General features: G+C 51.6%; 4 protein-coding genes across 4 annotated transcripts; 1 reads left to right on the top strand and 3 right to left on the bottom strand.

The window, feature by feature from the left end:
• Positions 1-3,714: 3,714 nt before the first annotated feature.
• Positions 3,715-4,662, bottom strand: B0H65DRAFT_436369 (uncharacterized protein; the record flags this gene model as incomplete). Its single annotated transcript, XM_062825241.1, has 2 exons — positions 3,715-3,903; positions 3,973-4,662. The coding sequence occupies 2 exons, from the start codon at positions 4,660-4,662 to the stop codon at positions 3,715-3,717; spliced, it is 879 nt and encodes a 292-aa protein (XP_062677079.1).
• Positions 4,663-10,245: 5,583 nt separating this feature from the next.
• Positions 10,246-11,312, bottom strand: B0H65DRAFT_337397 (uncharacterized protein). Its single transcript, XM_062823586.1, has one exon. The coding sequence runs from the start codon at positions 11,219-11,221 to the stop codon at positions 10,607-10,609; it is 615 nt and encodes a 204-aa protein (XP_062677078.1). The 5' UTR covers positions 11,222-11,312; the 3' UTR covers positions 10,246-10,606.
• Positions 11,313-13,639: 2,327 nt separating this feature from the next.
• On the top strand, positions 13,640-14,105 carry B0H65DRAFT_480350 (uncharacterized protein; the record flags this gene model as incomplete). The annotated part of the gene is made up of 1 exon (XM_062827571.1): positions 13,640-14,105. A coding segment is annotated over exon 1 (296 nt), but the record flags the coding sequence as incomplete, so codon positions are not given.
• Positions 14,106-16,360: 2,255 nt separating this feature from the next.
• Positions 16,361-18,597, bottom strand: B0H65DRAFT_337352 (malate synthase, glyoxysomal). Its single transcript, XM_062823585.1, has 4 exons — positions 18,562-18,597; positions 18,346-18,500; positions 16,885-18,262; positions 16,361-16,829 (listed from the first exon to the last, which is right to left on the bottom strand). Exons 3-4 carry the CDS (start codon positions 18,222-18,224, stop codon positions 16,541-16,543), a joined length of 1,629 nt encoding a protein of 542 aa, XP_062677076.1. The 5' UTR covers positions 18,225-18,262; positions 18,346-18,500; positions 18,562-18,597; the 3' UTR covers positions 16,361-16,540.

Below are 18,597 nucleotides of genomic sequence, written 5' to 3'. Positions count from 1 at the left end.
CATCTTCTTGCAGGATCTTCGTGGGGGAATGGTAAGAAGACTTGGTCAAGGTGCGAAAACCGGGAGTTTGATTGATCTTCACTGTTCGGGCTGCCAGCTTCACTTCCCCTTATTCAGACCGGCCCATCCATGTCACTTTGTGACTTGAGTCTGATTGAGGATTGCAATGGCCAAACCTGATCCCTTGCTTTCAACCTCAAGGGATAGGAACTTTGTTGACGACAGTCACCCATTCCAAGTGGACATTACTATCTATTCATTGTTCACGTCGTGTGGGGATGCTGCTTGCTTGCTTATCGAGCAGTGAAGACAGAGTGGCATGAGCATGGGATGCAAAAACCCACAGGACTGATGGCTCTCCTTTCCGGTTGTTAGATTCCCAACAGGTTAAAGAAACATTATTGGGTGTGTGGTACGAAAATCGAGATGCTCGGTCTTCAATACTCGGCTATCAGCTGTGAAACTAGAGTGTATTCATAACAGGCGGTCTAGTGATCGCTGAGAATTCTCCAGACATCAGAAATCGATCAGTTGCGAGTTTCGGTGTTTGGTATTTGATACGGCTTCTAGAATGAACAGCTCTAAGCGGAGTCCAAGCATTTGATTGACTGTGTGTTCCAAACGAAGACCGGGAAACTATCTCAGGATGATCACCATGAAGCCTCAATGTACTGCTTTTGTTTATTTTCAAGATTCTTAAGTATCTATTACCACTCCTTCTCGTATCCTTTGCTGTTCCTACGTCTAGTGATGATGATAGTGTTCTATCGCCATGCCGTCTCACCATGGAGTAGGGGTAGGACAGCCCCTTCGTTGTGGACCAAGGCCAAGGCGCAATACTCCCAGGCTGCAGCGTACGGAGGAACTTGGAGACATCTTTGCGAGTTGAGGCTCGTGTGTTCCGTTGAGACTTGCACTTTGCGACTAAATACTTGCCGTTCCAATCGTTTGTCAGCACTTGCTCATCAGGCTGGGGACTAGAAGAATGTGAGTACCGAAAACATATGACCAAAAAGCTCACAGGACTGGATAATCTCACCAACACATCTGAGAAAGTATTCGCCTAGTAACGTTATTAAAGGAAAGAAAGCCAGTGCTCGGGGCAATAAAAGCCACAACCGCCGAAAACCCCGTTGTGCGTGGCGGACGCAATCGAGAGAGGGAGAAGTGTGGCGGGCGCGCTGCTAACGAACGACGGCCTAACGGTGGCATAGCTGCGATAGCTGCTCCTCCCACCAGCTATCGTTCATATCTGGTCTATCATTCAATTTCTCTTCCCCGTTCTTCAGCTTTGCTTCGCGGAAGATCCTGGGTCATTTAGAGCAAAATTCCCCCGAGTGCCAGCTAGCTCTTGGCTCCGATCGTACTTGCACCACTCAAACGCGACAAAAGAAACCTTTGATGAGCGGTAATGCAAGTACTAACAGCTGGAAGTTCCAACTAATATTTCTTTCTTTTTCGTGGGGTTCGTTGGTTCGCAGACTTTGTGAGTGGAACGGTCGAACGGTCTGACAGTGCAGGCACAAGCGGTAAGTGGCTAGCTGAACACTAACGGCTTTCTTCCCGTTTTCCTTTTGCCTTCCCACTTATCTCAAGTTCTTCGATCTTTTTGTTCTCATCAAAACAGCGATAGCAATCGGCGTCAAATCATACAGCCTTTCTAGTTCGAACAGATATCGAGTGTCTCTGACATCTAGACCACTCGATCGGGACCGCCGGGGAACCAATCGGTCACTTTATAGTTAGTTTGACAATCTCATGAACCAGATCAGTCTCTGGTTATGTGTGCCCTTCTGGAGCTAAGATCCAGAACCGAGACCCGTGAGCCTGGAACCTGAAAGATTGGGCGACTGGACGGCATGGCCGCCGCTACCGCTCCCGCCGAGAGAGGCCCTACCTATCGCCACAGGGGGGGAACTGGGCTCGAACCAGTAAATAAAGACTCAGTCGATAGGGTCTGATCTGCGCTGTGTCAAAGAGTGGTAGCGAGTGCGGCTGTGGCTCTACACTAGCTAGCTATGTTCCATCCCACTGGAGTGGCTCAAGACTGGGTGCCAGACGCTCGCTGACAAAAGTCTTATGGTAATGGAACCGTCTGTTCCTGGAATCGTATGCTCTCGGGACCGCTAGTAATTGTAGGATGCTGCGTTGGTAGAATAGTGCTATGTAAGATAACATCGTCCTTGGGCTTCCATCTACCATCTGCTGATTGATACTATTGTGAGAGCTTGTAGGTACATAGGTGAGGTAGGCTAGGTAGGCCGTTCGCTGTCTCCATTGCTCTTTCCATTCCTCTTTCCATGACTTTTCCGGAGCAAGGTTGCAAATTCGGGCTTGTTATATATTCTTTCTATTGATGATCTTTCCATTGCTCCCTCTCTCCCTCCCTTGCTAGGTTGCCCCTTCCATTGTCAGTCCGCGTCAGGTCAGGCTCGCATGCGCTCAGCGCTCCAGCTCCCGTCCCGTCATCTCATTGTGGGGAAGGAAGGAAGTAGGCTTGGAAGTACCACCGACATGGTGAAAGGGCAGTGTCTATCTATCCCGTAAAGCACCCGGGCTTCTTCCAACCCTCTTTCTTTCGTCCTAGATCTTTCTACGGCACCGACGTTTGTTAGTCACAGTCTGACTTTATCGTTACGCTATGCTTTGTGCCGTGGATGTTGTTGCAAAGAGTATTTTTGCTCCTTAAGGACCGACCGAGAAGGTGATCGAAAAAGCATGTGACATACCAGTTCGTGTCGGAAAGGCAGGCTAGCTGGCGTTAAGAAGCGCTTTTAGCATCAGAATACATGAAAGCTTGCGAGATCAAAGTGTGAAAGGTAACTGAAGTCAATAAGGCTTGAAAACTGGTATTTAATTAGGTGTTCTGATACGGTGAGTGGGTTGGTAGTGTAGTGTAAATCAGGTTTAGAATAGGGTACTCAACCGTCAGGAACAGCAACGGCAACACACCACTTTCTCACCAAGGAACTGAAGTGCACACTCGGGATCTACATTGTAATATGTTGTTCAGGTGTGAACCGACTCAACCACCATCTTTTGCTTTGCGAGCTCCAACTCGGCCGAGTTTTGCGAAGTGAAAAACAGTAGGGTATATAAAAATCAATCACCACCCACAGAGGGTTCGGTGTTAATTATACAGATACACACAAAACGCACTCCTTGTCAAGTTCAACCTCCCGTTCGTATTTGACACCACCCCTTTTCTTTGCCGCCCCCTCAAAGTCTTGTCCTCGACAATGTCTTGTCGCAAAATCAATCCGTTCAAAAGCCTTTCAACCTATTGGGAAGAAAATAAAAACAGCAAACGCAATGCAAAACAGACTCTAAGAAGCCGTTATGTTGTGATGGAGCTGCAAGTTCAAATTGCAAGGCTCTCTTTGCTCAAAGTGCACCGGGTCCATTCCCTCCTCTTTATTTTACGCCTGATGTGTCCGTTCCATATCCAGAGAAACCGCGAAAAAACCAGCCCTCCAAAAAAAAAAAGCCTGCATGAAAATCCATCAACAAGAAGGTTATGGAAAAAAGCGTAGCCGTCCAAGCGCCCGATTTATCCCGTCCATGTCCGATTGATAGATGTACCGCCGTTATATCCAAAGTCCCGTTCCATTCGCTAGTATTGGTCCGTAAAAAGAGCACACATGAGAAGAGAAAACGTCAACGAAAGCCAGAAACAAGGCGAAATTTCGAGCCCAATTCGAAGTGGTCCTCCTTTTACGCTGCCAATCGCGCCACTGCTCCGTCATCACTCGCATTTTCGTCGATGCGTTCCATCTTTACCGAGTAATCGCCCGGTGGCCGTGTGTTGTTGTCCGCCGCCGTTCCTGTCGTCGTTCCTCCCGGCTTGGTGTTGTTTCCGTTGACCTGATCATTCTTTCCACAACCCTTGACTAGTCTGTGACGCTGGACGTGGCGCAAAGGGAACGTTAGCATTTCGCTCGTGGTAGTCACAGGGGGAATTAGGCAACCTACCTTCAACGCATCCTTCCTCGAGAAAGATTTCTCACAGTTGCCACAAGGATATGGCTTCGTAGCCAAATGTATCCTCTTGTGGCGCTTCAAGTCGTGATTCCTGTTGAAGCCCTGTGTGCACTGATCACACTTGTATGGTCGGTCCCCTTGACGAGGTCCCAGTTGGTCGTGGCCAGCTCCATACCGATGGTACTGAGGCATCGGATGGTGGGTGCCATAATGAATGCCTGACATGCCCACCATGGCCAACGGTGTGCCGGGCTGGTGCATGTTGCTCAGCACGGGACCGTGTCCGTGCCCGTTGAGCGAGTAGTGATGATGAGACTGGAGACCATATTGCTGAGGTCTGCTGCCCGTCACGTACTGTAGCCCGGATGCGCTGCTGCCGCTGCTCGATATCGATCCCAGTCCGCGTGACGCATTCCCTTGGGATGTCGACGGTGAGTAACCTGTCGGGGATAATTGCGATGGTGGTGCCCCTTGGAAACCAGGATATGAGCCTTGCTGTGGTGTCGACGGTGATGCGTAGTAACTACTTTGGGTAGAGCTTTGTGGTTGTTGGGTCGCAGACGGATAGTAGCTGTTCTGGGACGAAGATGTCCTGAAGTTGCCAAAGTCAAGAGAGGGCAACGAAGAGCCGTGCCCCGCCGTTGGCGGTTGGGTTACCGCCGGGTTCTGTGAGTTCAGCATTGGTTGGGTAGGACCTGACGCTTGTGAAGGGTGCGATGATCCCAGAGGTCCTCCCGACGATCCTACTGATGTCGGAAACGAATGCTGTTCCTGGTAAGACGATGAAACTGGCACGGTTTCCGCGTTGGTCGACGTAGAGGTGGTACGGCCCCCTGAATAGTTCGTCACAGATGACGGAACAGAACCAAAGTTGGCTTGTGGTCGGTGAGTATAAGAGGTTTGGGTGAGCGATCCTGACCCAGGGTTGGAATCTGGACTCAAGTACGTGTACGCGGATAGCGATGAGCTTCCCGGCGTTGGCCACGATCCTGTGAGTTGACTAGAGTAGTAAAGGGATGATCCGGGCTGCTGGGAGGATTGCGACCCGCTGCTGTTAATGCCCGATGATAGATTGAGCCCTTCAGCTGCTATCTCTGATCCTGAGGTGGTTGTCAGATTACTGTTGTTTGTGGTGATGGTTGTGCTGGTTGTGGTTTGACTAGTTGTGGAGGGCTGAGGAATGGAATGGGTAAGAGGGGGAGGATAAGGGGAGGGCGAAGTGAGACCTGCTGCCTTGGGGGCAGTGGTAGTCCACCGCTGCCGGTTGTGATCCCCAAAAGCACTGTCACTCGGGCTGCCCAGAACGGGAAAAGCACGATAAGGGTTTCGCGTACTTGGTATATCTAGAGCAGGTAGAGTAAAAGGTGGTAGACTCGTGGTCACCTTTCTCGTTCTGGAGAAGCTCTCAGGATGTGCTAGGGTCGCCTGATGATCGGTCATGATACCCATACGCGCGCTTCGGTTCGTCCTGTTTTGCGGGAGTTGATCGTTCTCGTCGGATGGAAACAGAGTTCGTTGTTGTCGGTTGTATGATTATTGCTGATAGACAGGCCTAAGTTATAGCAGTCCTTGAAGCTTTGATGTGACAATGGTATCTATGGGATGGCGTCAGGTTGAGACACATCCGAAGGCTTGTCAGAGGAAGAATTCCTTTCGCAATCTCTGCTTCTGCCTTTGACGTGTAAAAGGACAATCTGCCTTCGATAGAAGCTGAGTTCTGCTCTGGGGCTTGTAGGAAGTCTAGTCCGCGGGGAAGATGTCGGCCAGGTGAAGACGCCTCCAGGCTTAGGTTGTCGACAACGCTGAGTCTGTAGCGGATGGAGAGGTATTGGCTTCAACCAAGGAAACGAAGGTCGCCGAGAGCCCTAATTAAGCTTACTTGGACGGAGAAGAGCTTCGAGGTCGCTCTTTGATTAGTTTCAGGTAGCAGATGTGGAGTGTCGATCTGTCGATGGCATCCGCCTGAACTATATGTGCGCTTGTCCCAAAGGTGTACACACACGCATACGCTAGCACCCACACACACACGCATGTACCCCCCGTAGGGAGGCTCGGAATCCAAATAAGGACCCTGTCCAAGTCTAGCCAAGGGTATGTAGGTGTGGCAGGATCAAGCAACAGCCGCGGGCGTTTCTTGCCCCTTGCCCGAGAACAGATGTGTCTCTTTTCGAATGAACGACTGCCGGACGGTGAGTAGTACCTGGTAGTTCGGCTGGAAGCTCGTCCCTGGCTGGCGCTTTGTATTGTGCCTGGTGGCTCCTTTGCTTTTGGTTTATGGTCGAACTTGGCTACCCCAGTGCGGGAAGGCTGAAAGAACGCGGGTTGTGAGAGTTCAATCCTTGTTCAACCTTCGATCTCCGAGGTTGGTGTGAAATAGTGTAGGACGCGCCCACCATCGGACTTTCTTCTCGACCTTCTTCAGAAAATCCCAATGTCACTACGTGACCTCTTGTGTATGTTGTTGTTGCTGTATTGTTTTGTGGCTGTGGAGTTGTCGGCTTCCAGGGTTGCTAGTGATGGTCGTCGCAGTCTGACAAACAAAGCTTGATAAGGGGACAAAATGCTGGCAGCTGAGAATATGGAGACTTGACAACTCTCGACAGTGGCCACAACGCTAACAGCGCCCCTCCCATGTGGTGAGGTACAATGTGCGGTTGGTAGACCACCTCAGCAAGAAGACAGGCGCCACGGCAGAGTGAAGAAGCTTCTTAACGCGGTCTCTTCGGGGGAAACGGAGGGAATGGCGGCAGCAGTGACCGTAGCAGAAACTCTCAGCGTTTTGAAAGGAGACTAGCGCGCCAGTGATGAAAGAGGGCAGATGTTTGCTAATGATGCTCTTGCTGAGTCGAGTGTACCCTGTTGACGATGGCCTCTCCCGCGACTCCAGAGATCTGGGGAGCAAAAACAGACAGTCGGGATGTGGAACCGGGCTGGACTTTTTTTTGGTACGGAGTACCTACAGGGTAGAGGGTCCCTGGATAGGGAACGGTGGGAGTGGCGTTCAGGTCAAGCAAGCGCGTACGGCGTAAGTCTGACCCGGTACATGAGATCGTGACCTCCTCCTTATCCTTTACACCGGGGGTGCAGTGCCAAACTCAACTTGGCGTGGATCCAAGTGCAGTGACGAAGCCCAGATCCGGCATACACTTCTTTTTTGTGAACTCTTATGACGGGACCGAGCTCAAGATTTCGGGCTACCGAGTTGTCCGCTCCCTTGAAAGAAAAGGAAAGTGATAGATGTAGTATGAGCTCCGTAAGGGGGGGTTCGTCGTCGTGTAGGCGAAAGTTGCTCAGCTTTTCGTCACAGGTCGTCGTCTTTTCACCAGTTCTGCATTCTCAACGATAAGCAGCAGTACTGGAGGTGAACCCAGGAAATATAAGAGGTTATAGCCAACCGATCATGTCCTGAAGTCGAGACAAACGACGAGGACCGACGGAGGCCAGAACCCCGGTGCTTGGTCCACCTCCCACACTGGGAGTCAACACCACCCGCCCATGCACCAGGGCGCCGGGATGTATCCGCATGCTCCTTAACCTGGGAAGTTCTAGTAGGAACAAGGGTGGTATCGATTCTGATGCACGGTGCCTGGCACGGATGTGTGGACCGTCTCGCTCTCTTCTCTTCGATGCATCTGGGCTGAATAACGGTTGACAAACCTAACAAGGTGCTAATCAATGGCCGTCAGTTTAGGTAATAACCGCCATGGTGGTGCTAGGAAGAACCACGCCAGAAGCCGTTTTTTTTTCGGACTCTCCGTTTCTGCAAGGCTACAGTGTGCAGTCCCTGCCATACGGAGTACTGCCACAGACTTCTAAGCGTTCTCCAACAGATGTCAGCGAAGCATGATGTGCAGCAGGGTTCGATGTCAATCCGTTCGTTATTGCTCAGTGCTGACATGTCTTCGCCAACATATCAGTTATCCGAATACGTCCCAGCAGACGAATGACCTGGTAGCCCCCGTATTGACAGCGAGTGGTGACAATAAAGGAACTGCATCCGGCTCCAGCTAGTAGGTACTGCGAACTGGCGAACCAGGCCCAACCCAACCCGAGCATACCGGGACAGATTCGGCTTTGCTGCGAGCGGAGCTTGTGGTCGCGGTCCAGACATTCGGCACGGGAGGTCCACAGAACGCCCCGTTTGGGCGGTTTGCCATCTTGGGAGATGTACCCCTGCCAATTTAATCCCCGTCACCGGTGTCTTCGTATGAATCCCATGCTTGGCAGCTCCTTGGATAAGAAACACTCTGCTTGATTTGGTTAAAATTGCTTCCAGTAACGTGGAAGTCAGCTTTTAGTCAAACGGTAACCTGCTCCCCATAAATCGTCTTGTGTTCAGCATGTCCAGCATAAATGCTCAGCGAACAAGTCCGGTCCAGAGCCTGGGCAGAAGCTCATTTCGACTTCTCGAAGTTGTGCATGGTTTGAATCGCGTGGCCACCGTTGGACTTTGACCCAAGACCTGGCTCCCCACGAGGCAAGTAGTGGGAAACGCGCCATGAAGGCTAAGTAACCAAACGTGGCTGATCTCAACGTAGCCTAACAACTACATAGTACGGCAATGGCACTGAGTGGTGCAGCCATTGCACGCCTACAGGCATGGCGCTTCGTTGCGCCTCCCGTCCGCTTCTCGAATCAGGCGCTCGGGGTATTAAGATGGAGGTGTGATCCCGTCAGATTCACATTCTCTGCAGTGCTCACGCTTCAGCAAAATCACCGCCCGGTCGAATGAAGGGGGTCGATTCCACCTTTTGCACTGAAGGAAATGACGAACGATGGAGATCACGTCGGGTCATAGAAGCGACCGAGCAATAATCGGACGCAGCGCCGAATAGCAATCTTGGTAGGTAGGGGTATCTTGGTAAACAGTGCGCGTAAAAGTCCAGAGACCAGAACACAAGATACGGTAGTCCCCCATTCCCTCTACAGTGATATCTGACACGGACAAGGAGACGGGACGAACGATAATATGGCTACCTGCTAGGGCAGGCGGCCGACCTCATCTCGCAAAGGTGCATAGAAAGTATTCAGCTGAAGTCCAGGTTTGAGATTGCAGGACGCGTTCACGGAGCAGAGAATTGGGTGACAAGGCCAAGCAGCGGCCATTGACGGCTCGGAATCGCATCAAGGAGCACCCCTGAAAGCCTGTTTTGCTCTAGCCTTTTCCATCGCATCCAGTTGACGGGTGCGTTTGGTGCCACTAGTTTACACGCTGCATGGGATCAGCTCCAAGGGAGGAGGGGTGGGTGACACCTTGAGCCAAGAGAAGAAGCACCCCCCAACGACTCCATTGAAACGCAAAAAAAGCAAAGACTTGCGCAGCCTTATCTGCACTTCATTTGCACGACCCTTCTTGTTGTAGAGGACCTGGGCAAAATAGGGGAGAAAACTTGGTATTTTTGCACCTGCTCTGCGTTCGGACTGGCAAAGACTCACCGAATCGTCCATGCCAGTATTGAGGGAAACATTGGGAATGCTGACCCAGATGCGAAGCCTGGCAGGTCTGGTAATTAAGGCGATCGTTGACAGAAAGTGCCTGCGGGCTTGCTTCCACAATGCAGGGGCTATACAGAGTCCCGGGACGGACAAGCAGCCCCAAATCTCGGTGGATGTTACTCAAGCTTGATAACCATCCCCCGCAGAATCATTCCCGTCTCAAAGGGCCCAGTAAGATGAGGTGTGTGTGTATGTACGGAGCACGGGGTACCCCGTATGACACGTCCCGTTCTGGATTCCGTAGCCGGTCTCCACGGAGCGCGGAATGATAAAGAAAAGTTCTTTTTGTGCCCCAGGTGGGCATTAAACGTCGATTTTGTAATGCGTACTCTGACGGAATGGTTGCACCTGACAGATGGCCGGATCGGTGAAAGAATGGGTTGAGAGGAGGAAGGACAGAGTATCATTGGGCGACAAGACACGGTCCTTTCTGAATTGGGGAATCTTTGACGAGAACGGAGACTAATGGCCAGTCATCGCCTGTTATCCTTTCAGACGTTTCTAGGGTATTGTCCGGCGCGGGTGGTCCTCTCCAACAACGAAGCCTGCGAGTCTCACTCGGCAACTTTGCTTCACTGGTCGCGGCGCGTCAATATTGGGATAATCCCTTTCCCAGCCCTAGGGCGTCGACACAATATCCGAGCCTTCTTTTCTTTTTTGTGTCGCGCTTGTACCACAAAAAGCTGGATTGCAGCTGCCGTGGGCGTACAAGGTCGAATCATAGCGAGACGCTGGTAGTAGGTAGTGCCAGGGGAGGAGAACAGCAAACGAGGTTCCGGCGAGGAGCTATGACATGCGGAGTACCTGGTACGTTCCAGTGCTGGGGATCAGAATGCCAGGTTACGCAAATTGCTACCATTGTTGCCCTCGATGCAGCCGTCCCTCAACATTGCACAGCATATCACTCCGATAGCTGGAACCTCGCGGGAATCGACCCCCAGGCGGGTATGCTTGCTCCCAGAGTTATTTTTGCAAAGTGCCACACAGTAGGGACGGATTGCTGCCCACCGTTTTCCTCAGACATGCTTCATAGAGAGGCGCCCCTGGTGTGATTTCGAGCCCTTGGTGATCCTACACAGTGCGCTCCAGAGAGGTGGTAAACGGTGATGCACCAGGACCGCCTCCTTGGCTACTGCGAGGGCCACTGCGCATACCGTACAAGGCGGCCGTCAAGCAGCACTGCCCACGATAATAGTCGAGCGAGCCAAGCATTTGGCTGTCGATAGACCGTTGTAGAGGTGCCGTGACCCGTGACCGTCACCATCATGAACAAAGTCAAACGTGAATGCCGCCTGGGGATCGTTGCCGAACAAACAATTGTCGGGAAAGCGGATGAGAAGGCCGGACCAACCGTATGGAAGCCTCGATTATGCCCCTTGCGCAAGGGAACATACAGTTTGAGAAAGGAGCACTTGAGACGATTCAATTTTGTTGGGGCCGGGCTGGACTGGCAGAGTTGGGATGCTGGGTAAGGGACCCGATGCCTCAAAGACTTGCCGCCAAAAGATGCCATATCCATGTTGAGGCAGCTTCTCTCGGCTGCCGGAGGGAATTCGTCTGCCAGTGAAATATGAATAGGCGCAGTGGCGTCATCATCGTTAAGCCGCATCTCTAGGACAAGGCGTAGAGATGGCACCCAAGGAGGGCCACGACCCATGAGGCTGGCTTGCTGGCTTGCTTGTGGGCGTTCTTGGACAAGGCAAGGTGCAGCAAGCCAAGATGCGCCAACGAGATTAGCCAGCATGTGGCAGCAGGACCATCCCGTCGACGATGGGTCACGCCCAAACCCCAAAAAGCGCTCTCTGAAGTCTCATTTTTTTTTTGACATGACGAAGATATGTGTCGTGGGAAAGGAAAGAGGCAATTTCCTGATACGACGGGCCGGAGGATACCGAAATTCAAAGTGCGGAAAAGGAATGAGAAGTCTCAATAATGGTCTGCAAGCTTTCGGGGTTTGGGCAAGACAGCAGCCGGGATTGGTTCGACAGACTTGACAGTGTGGGTTGAGCCGCACTGCCATTGAACGTTTTCTGTACATTGCACAAGGCAAGGGAAGGGATGCAGATGAGTAAAGCGAGCAAGGCCGGTGGGCGTTGACGGTGCCGGTTCGGTTGACGGTGCCGCCATGGAAGGAATGGTCATGGAAGCCTCTCAAGGCGGCTGCGGCGGCGACGGCGGCAGCGGCACAAGACTTGGGCTCTTTCCTGTCCAAAGCGGGCAACAGGCGGGACATGTGTCTACTTTCTTTGGCGGAGAGAAAGACGCCTGCACCAGACCGTCGGGTGTTAGCAGTGAATACCGGAGGGATTTGGGAGCTGTCAGTTTACCATCTTGACCCGTGTGTGACTCTACCAAATAGTCTAGCACTTGTACCTGCACAACGACCTCAAAGACGTTCGATCATAGGCTGCTCATAAGCTGCTGATTGGAGCATGGCAATGATTCGCCGAGTGGAATGGGGTCATCGCTTTGAATCGCATCCGTCACGTCGGGTTGGGTGTCATATCGGACCAATACCGGAAGCAGTTGGAAGCGGAGCGGGCACCGAAACAAAAGTCGAACTGTTGGATGGAGTGACGTTGAAAGAGGGAGAAGCAGAGTGTCGTTGCAATGCAAAAAGTGCGGTGGACTGCAGTGTGTGGTGATGAGTGGATCCCGAAGCCCTGGAACTTGAACTGCACTAACGGGGACACTGACAAAACGCCCCTTATCAGTGTCTTTATCTGATAGGGCGGTACTTGGTCACAAACTGCGGGATAGGCGACGGGAGGCGCCTTCCCGAACTCGTCCTTCCAACTCCTCCAAATCGAAGCCCGCAGACTGAAAAACCACGGCAGTCATGCGCGCCTGCCATTCGAGCATAAATCAACGACAACTTAAATGGAAGTCACTCACGCCGTCAAAATCAGAAGGTCCACCATGGGCCCATGGCACGGCAGAGGAAGCAGTTACCTTCTACTCTCCCGGGGCCTGACCTGATCTCGTTCACTCAGCCTCTTCGTCGACTCCATCTTCAGTGCCTTTCCCTTATCCCCCAAAGGTGACGGCCGCGAGACCCATGCGTCGATCAATCATGACCCAAAGCTTAATCTTGACCGTTTCTTGACCAATCCGCTGTGGAAACCGTCGGTGACTGGCCTTTATGCGCCTTTGTTCTCAACGGCATGCTTCACGACCAAGTCTATACCCATCTGGGACTTGCCAACAAGGTAGCCAACATGGCTCGGAGGCTCCGAAAGGTCTAGAACATAGAGTTCTCTCTTTGAATAACTCTTCAGATGGCACATCTCGTTCAGTTTGTCAAGTTACCGAGCTACTCTTGATGGTAATGATGATGATACGAGGTGACATAGGCTGAACACATGTCTCATGATAATCCCCTTCGAGAAAACATAAACTCTATTTCTACTGACCAAACCTAGACATGATCCTCGTATAGGAAATCTTGCTGGGCTATCGGTATGTCGGATCGGACTCACAGTGGTTCAGAATACCCTCTCAAGCGTTACACGGACTCACTTCAACTTTACGAATCTGGCTAAAGGTGCTTACCAAACAACAAAGAAACCACCATCATCACTTCCATGTTCACTGTAAACACGCTCCAAGTACCTCTACGAACCCCAACCTGACAGATACTTAGACAAGTCGGAAAGATAACCAACACCTGTCTCGGGACACTTTCAAGATGCATCATCGATTACCGCGGGCAGTGCTCCTATTTCCGGAAGAAAATAACAAACAAACGCAGTGAGCTTCAGTTTGCTTTCTGTCTTCGAGTCAAGGACTCGCACACACACTCCACGATAGCATACTGCAACTACGCAAACTGGGGAAAAGAAGGTCATACGGATATCTACCTTATCACCCTTTTTCTCCCCCAATTCGGTTTACCGACCGAAACGGGAGGGGAGCCGGGTCGCACAAAAACAGGCGACACAGGCACACACAGGCACACACAGGGTCAAGTAAACCTCCCCCGTCCCGGTTCGACATCCCTGCCAGCTGAAGGTCTGCATTCGCGGACACGGATGAAAATAGAAAGAATGTTTGGCAACCATTAAACGTCTGCTATAACGGGGGTGGAAAGTAATATTGCATTTCAATTGCGATGCCGTCAGGAACTTTCACACGCATTGGTAATGGCAACACCAGTAGCCAGCCTCGGCTTAGTATCAAGCTGCAGAGAAGCAACTTCATACGCACAAAAACAGGCAATTCCACGATAATAACTGATTATTCATGCGTTCAAGCGAAGAAGGGCACAGCGAACACAAGCAAAGAGGCGAAAACGGAGAGAGACAGTCAATGGCAGAATGGCAAAACCGGCGGCGGGTGGAGACACAAACCCCAGCTCAACGGGTACCTGCGTTTGTCATACTCAACTTTCTTCTTGTCTTCCCCCTTTTTTCGTCCTTTTCAGGGCAGGGGGGTATGTCGATTCACATCATTGGACTCACTCGTTCTCTCACTCTTTGCACCGCAGTCAGTGCTGTGGCTACGGCTCGATTCTCGTTGGTAAACAAACGAGGTAGTGACTGAGTGACTGACCGGTAAAGGGGGGCCCGACATCGATGTCTACCGGTCAGTTGGTCAAATGGTGTCACGGCCATGTTGAAACGGGAGGTAAAAACAGGGGCTCGAAGAATAAGGTAGGGGAGGGGGGGGGGGGGGGGGGACCGAAGACTGAAGTCCTACAGCACCCGTCAATTACTCTTTCACGGTGCGGGATGCAATTGTCAAGGGGGCATATATGTATGTGTGGGGATTGGCAAACGGACTGACTGGGTTGAAGGAATGTGCGGAAAAGAATTTCACTTCCCCGGTCGGTGTTTATGCCTCCTTCACTTTGTTGTGTAAGTGATGATTGCTGAAGACGAAGGTGAAGATGAAGAGCAGCACTCACGATTCCCATCACGGCTCAATCTCAGCTGGCGTCGAAGAAATCTACTTCCACGAGGAAGACGACCCACGAGGACTACATGCTGTACAAAGAATAGGGCAAAAAGCAACTTGAAGAGAGACATGAAAGCAAAAGATAATAGAAAATAGTAAAAAAAAAGAAACAATGAATGTAAAGAGGCCCGAAGAGGAAATCAAAGTGACAGAAAGAGGAAAAGAACGGGAAAGGAAGAAGAAAATAAAGACGACACAAAACACGAAAAGGAACGAAGGCATTAACATGACGAGAGAGAGAGTCGAACGAAAACATTCATTTTTCCCATTACAACTGCTGTTCTGCAGACACTGAATACTAGCAAGCTACTTATTGACCGGGCCATCATGGGCCCCCTTTCTCATGCAAGATACATCCATCCATCTCTCACTCCGGCATCTTGCCTCACTTCAATCTTCTCTTTCACCGACCTACAGTTCATGAGAGAGTGTAAGCAAATAGCACTTTGTCACCCTTTCCCTCCCTTGCCTCACCCCTTCGTTCCCTTAGTTTCCATTCTCATTCACATTCTCTCCGTCGCTACCTAGCTTTTACCTCGTCGTCAATACACTCCTCTCCCCTTCGCTCCAGTCTATTCTCACCCGACTCCTCCTCACTTATTTCCTGCTATAAATCGCATCCAGTGGCTGGCTCAATGAACCAACCTCATCCTACCACCTTCAGCAACCCGTTTAATTTTCATCATGCACTCACATACCATTCTATCTATACCTTATGCGTCTTATAACCTCGCAGCTCACTATGAAAAAGTTATGTAAAGAAACCGGACATGACCACCGGGGGTACATGAATTCAAATAAAACAACACGTAAAGGTAGGTAAACGAAAAGAAATGTGACGGGGTACGAAACCGAAGCCAGTAAACAGGAAGGAACGCGGTGGGGAAGAAAAAAAAGAAGACGAAGGGATGGAAAGCACGATACGAAGAAGAATAGAACCTGAGTGACTCTAAGCGGGGGCGTCCAAGAGCAAGTAAAGATAAGAGAATGGAAAGAACAAATGAGAGAAGTGCCGGGTGGAACGAATCAGTCGTGTCGCAGTCGTACTTGCCCGCCCGCCCGCGCGGTCTGCACTGCAGTGAATTGCGACTTCAACATTCGTTGTCCACTTTACTAATGGAAGTCAACAGGTGCATTCGTTGGCCATCGTTACTTCCCGCTACTTGAACTAGTCCTCGTGAAAGCCCTAAATATAACTGAGGTGTCCTTCTCCTTTGACTTTGCTATCTCTACCTACTAGGCAAGTACTGATGCTTAAGTTCCCGTCCCTCGTGTAGTGTACCTAATTTCCCTTGTAACATTACCTTCGCTTTGTTGGATTGAATGTAATATATTGATGAAGACATTATGTTGTGCAGACTCCGACAGAACGGTTGGCCCACTCACGAAATCTACTACAGAGCCCGCCATCAAATATATCGTGTCATGTGTGTCATGCTACTATATACTTGTCATGCCGATCGATGATTGGGAACACTGACTGCGTGGTAACTGAACAATTGATAAGACGGGAAGAGACATCATGATGTCTGGATATGCAGCAGCAGTTGGCATGCCAGTAACTGTTGAGAATAGATTCGCCGCCACGTAACATCGGGCTCATAGAACTAGAGTACGCGGCCTCTTGCGAGACATCAATGCGAGCCATGTCCCGTCATGTCCAGAAGAGAACCAACCTCAAGACAAGGTATCTAGGATATGAACTGAAAGCTGGATGGGGGCTGGTGACAGCCGCGAATCTCATATGAGAAGACACGGCGGTGCGCGAGTGAAGTAGTACCTCCAGCCATGGACATTATGAGCCTTCAGTTCCAGTCATCATCGATCCACCTCACAATAGTTTTCATTGATGCTTGGACGAAGAAGTTAGGGTAATACTTCAATTTCCCTGGGTAAAAAAAAAACAGAAAACCTGAACTGATATGATGTGATATATCCAAAACCCCAAAGAAAAGTAAAGATCATAAAGAAAATCCACATCGCTCATCCTCCATCAACATTCCTCATATCATCATCGTACTTTGATAATCCGTACAATTTTGCTTTTCTCTTTCCATTCCTATCCCTCCCACACCTTACACTCCAAGCCCACGCTCAAGCTCAACATTTAGAGCTTGGAAGCAGGCAACGAGTTACCGGCGTTGGTGATCTCGTCGTAAAGCAGCGAGGTCAAGAAGTCGGCATAGTCCTCGCCCGTCACCTGGGTGGCGAAGTACTGAGCGGCAAGCTGGAACTTGTTGCCCTGGGGAGCCTTGGCGGCGAGCTCGTCGGTCTGCTCCTTGAGCAGCTTGAGGGCGTACGACTTGTCGACGCGCTTGCCCTCGGCGGTGGTGACGCCGTGCTTGACCCACTGCCAGAGCTGGGAGCGGGAGACCTCGGCGGTGGCGGCGTCCTCCCTGTGATTGTTGTTAGTATCCTAGTCAGGGGGGGAAGGGATAAGGAGATACGTACATGAGGTAGTTGATAGGAACGCAACCGACACCACGGATCCAGGCCTCCATGTAGCCGAGACCAATGTTGAGGTTCTTGCGGATACCCTCCTCGGTGATGCTGCCGGGGACGTTCATGTTGAGCAGATCCTGCTGGCCAATCTTGACGTCCTCGCGGCGGTTGAAGAGCTGGTTGGGGGTAGGCATGTGCTTGTTGAAGACCTCAAGGGCAATGCTGGCAAGGGCGGGGTGGGCAACCCAGGTACCGTCGTGGCCGGCGCGGGCCTCGCGGAGCTTGTCGGCGCGGACACCCTCCATGGCCTTGTCGTTGGCGGCCTTGTCGTCCTTGATGGGGATCTGAGCGGCCATGCCACCCATGGCGTGGACGCCGCGCTTGTGGCAGGTCTGGATGAGGAGCTTGACGTAGGCGTCCATGAAGGGGACGGTCATGGTGACGCAGGAGCGGTCGGGGAGGACGAAGGAGGAGTGGTTGCGGAACTTCTTGATGGTGGAGAAGATGTAGTCCCAGCGGCCGCAGTTAAGACCAGAGGAGTGCTCGCGGAGCTCGTAGATGATCTCGTCCATCTCGAAGGCGGCGAGGATGGTCTCGATCAGGACGGTACCACGGATGGTGCCGCGGGGAATGCCAAGGTAGTCCTGGCCGAGGTTGAAGGCGTCGTTCCACAGACGGGCCTCGAGGTGAGACTCCATCTTGGGGAGGTAGAAGTAGGGGCCGAAGCCACGCTTGATGAGCTCCTTGGCGTTGTGGAAGAAGTAGAGACCGAAGTCGAAGAGGGAACCGCTGACGGGCTCGCCGTCAATGGTGACGTGCTTCTCCTCAAGGTGCCAGCCACGGGGACGGACGAGGAGGGTAGGGAGAGTCCTGTCGGTACGGAGCTTGTACTCTTTGGGGCCCTGTTTGAAGTCGATCTGGCGACGGATGGCGTCGTAGAGGTTCACCTGGCCGTTGACCATATTGGCCCAGGTAGGAGCGCTAGAGTCCTCCAAGTCGGCCATGTAGGTGTAGACATCAGAGTTGAGGGCGTTGACGATCATCTTGCGGTCGGTGGGACCGGTGATCTCAACGCGGCGGTCGACGAGACCGGGAGCGGGAGGCGCACCCTGCCATGTGGGGTTCTCACGGATGTGCTTGGTCTCGGGGAGGAAGTCGGGGAGGACACCGCGGTCGATCTCGGCCTGGCGGATCTTGCGGCGCTCGAGGAGGTTCTTGCGGGTCTGGTTGAAGGAACGGTGGAGGAGGGCGATGAAGGAGAGAGCCTGGGGAGTCAGGATCTTCCTCTGGTGCTCCTCAATGGGGCCGTTGATGGTGACGCCCTGGAGAAGAGTCTCGACGGAAGCCATTGTGAAGTTTGTGGTGGGTATTATTCTAAAAGACAATGCTGATGTTTCCTCCACAAAAGGTCAGAAGTTAGCAGTGAGGTTCACAGCAAAAGGTATCAAGTTACGTCTGAAGCAAACATACAAACTAAGAAATCCCGTGCTACCGAAAAGTGCCGAGGATGTGAAGAGAGGATGATGTTTGGTTGGATGGAGGTATGGACAAGACAAAGACAGTGAAGAGAGAAGAGAGAAAGGGAAGGGGAGAAGGGTTTGTTTATCTGTTTGAGGAATTGAAAGCTTAAAAAGTCTCGTGTAAGTCCAATGTCGTTCAATCCACTTCTTGGCTCGAGTCACTCACCTGGACAACTCGGTTTCTGGAACCAATTGATGTCTA

The sequence above is a fragment of the Neurospora tetraspora genome (assembly GCF_033439725.1).
Source record: "Neurospora tetraspora strain CBS 560.94 chromosome Unknown B0H65scaffold_9, whole genome shotgun sequence".
Taxonomy (NCBI): domain Eukaryota; kingdom Fungi; phylum Ascomycota; class Sordariomycetes; order Sordariales; family Sordariaceae; genus Neurospora; species Neurospora tetraspora.
Note: the sequence above shows the minus strand (reverse complement) of the source record. Positions and strands in the feature narration are given on the sequence as shown.

Bases quoted from the DNA above. Each gene is read 5' to 3' on its own strand.
- B0H65DRAFT_337352 (XM_062823585.1), bottom strand. From the start codon at position 18,224: ATGGCTTCCGTCGAGACTCTTCTCCAGGGCGTCACCATCAACGGCCCC. The intron at 16,830-16,884 runs GTACGTATCTCC...CAACAATCACAG, and splicing joins GTTCCTATCAACTACCTCAT to GGAGGACGCCGCCACCGCCG.
- B0H65DRAFT_337397 (XM_062823586.1), bottom strand. From the start codon at position 11,221: ATGCTGGCTAATCTCGTTGGCGCATCTTGGCTTGCTGCACCTTGCCTT.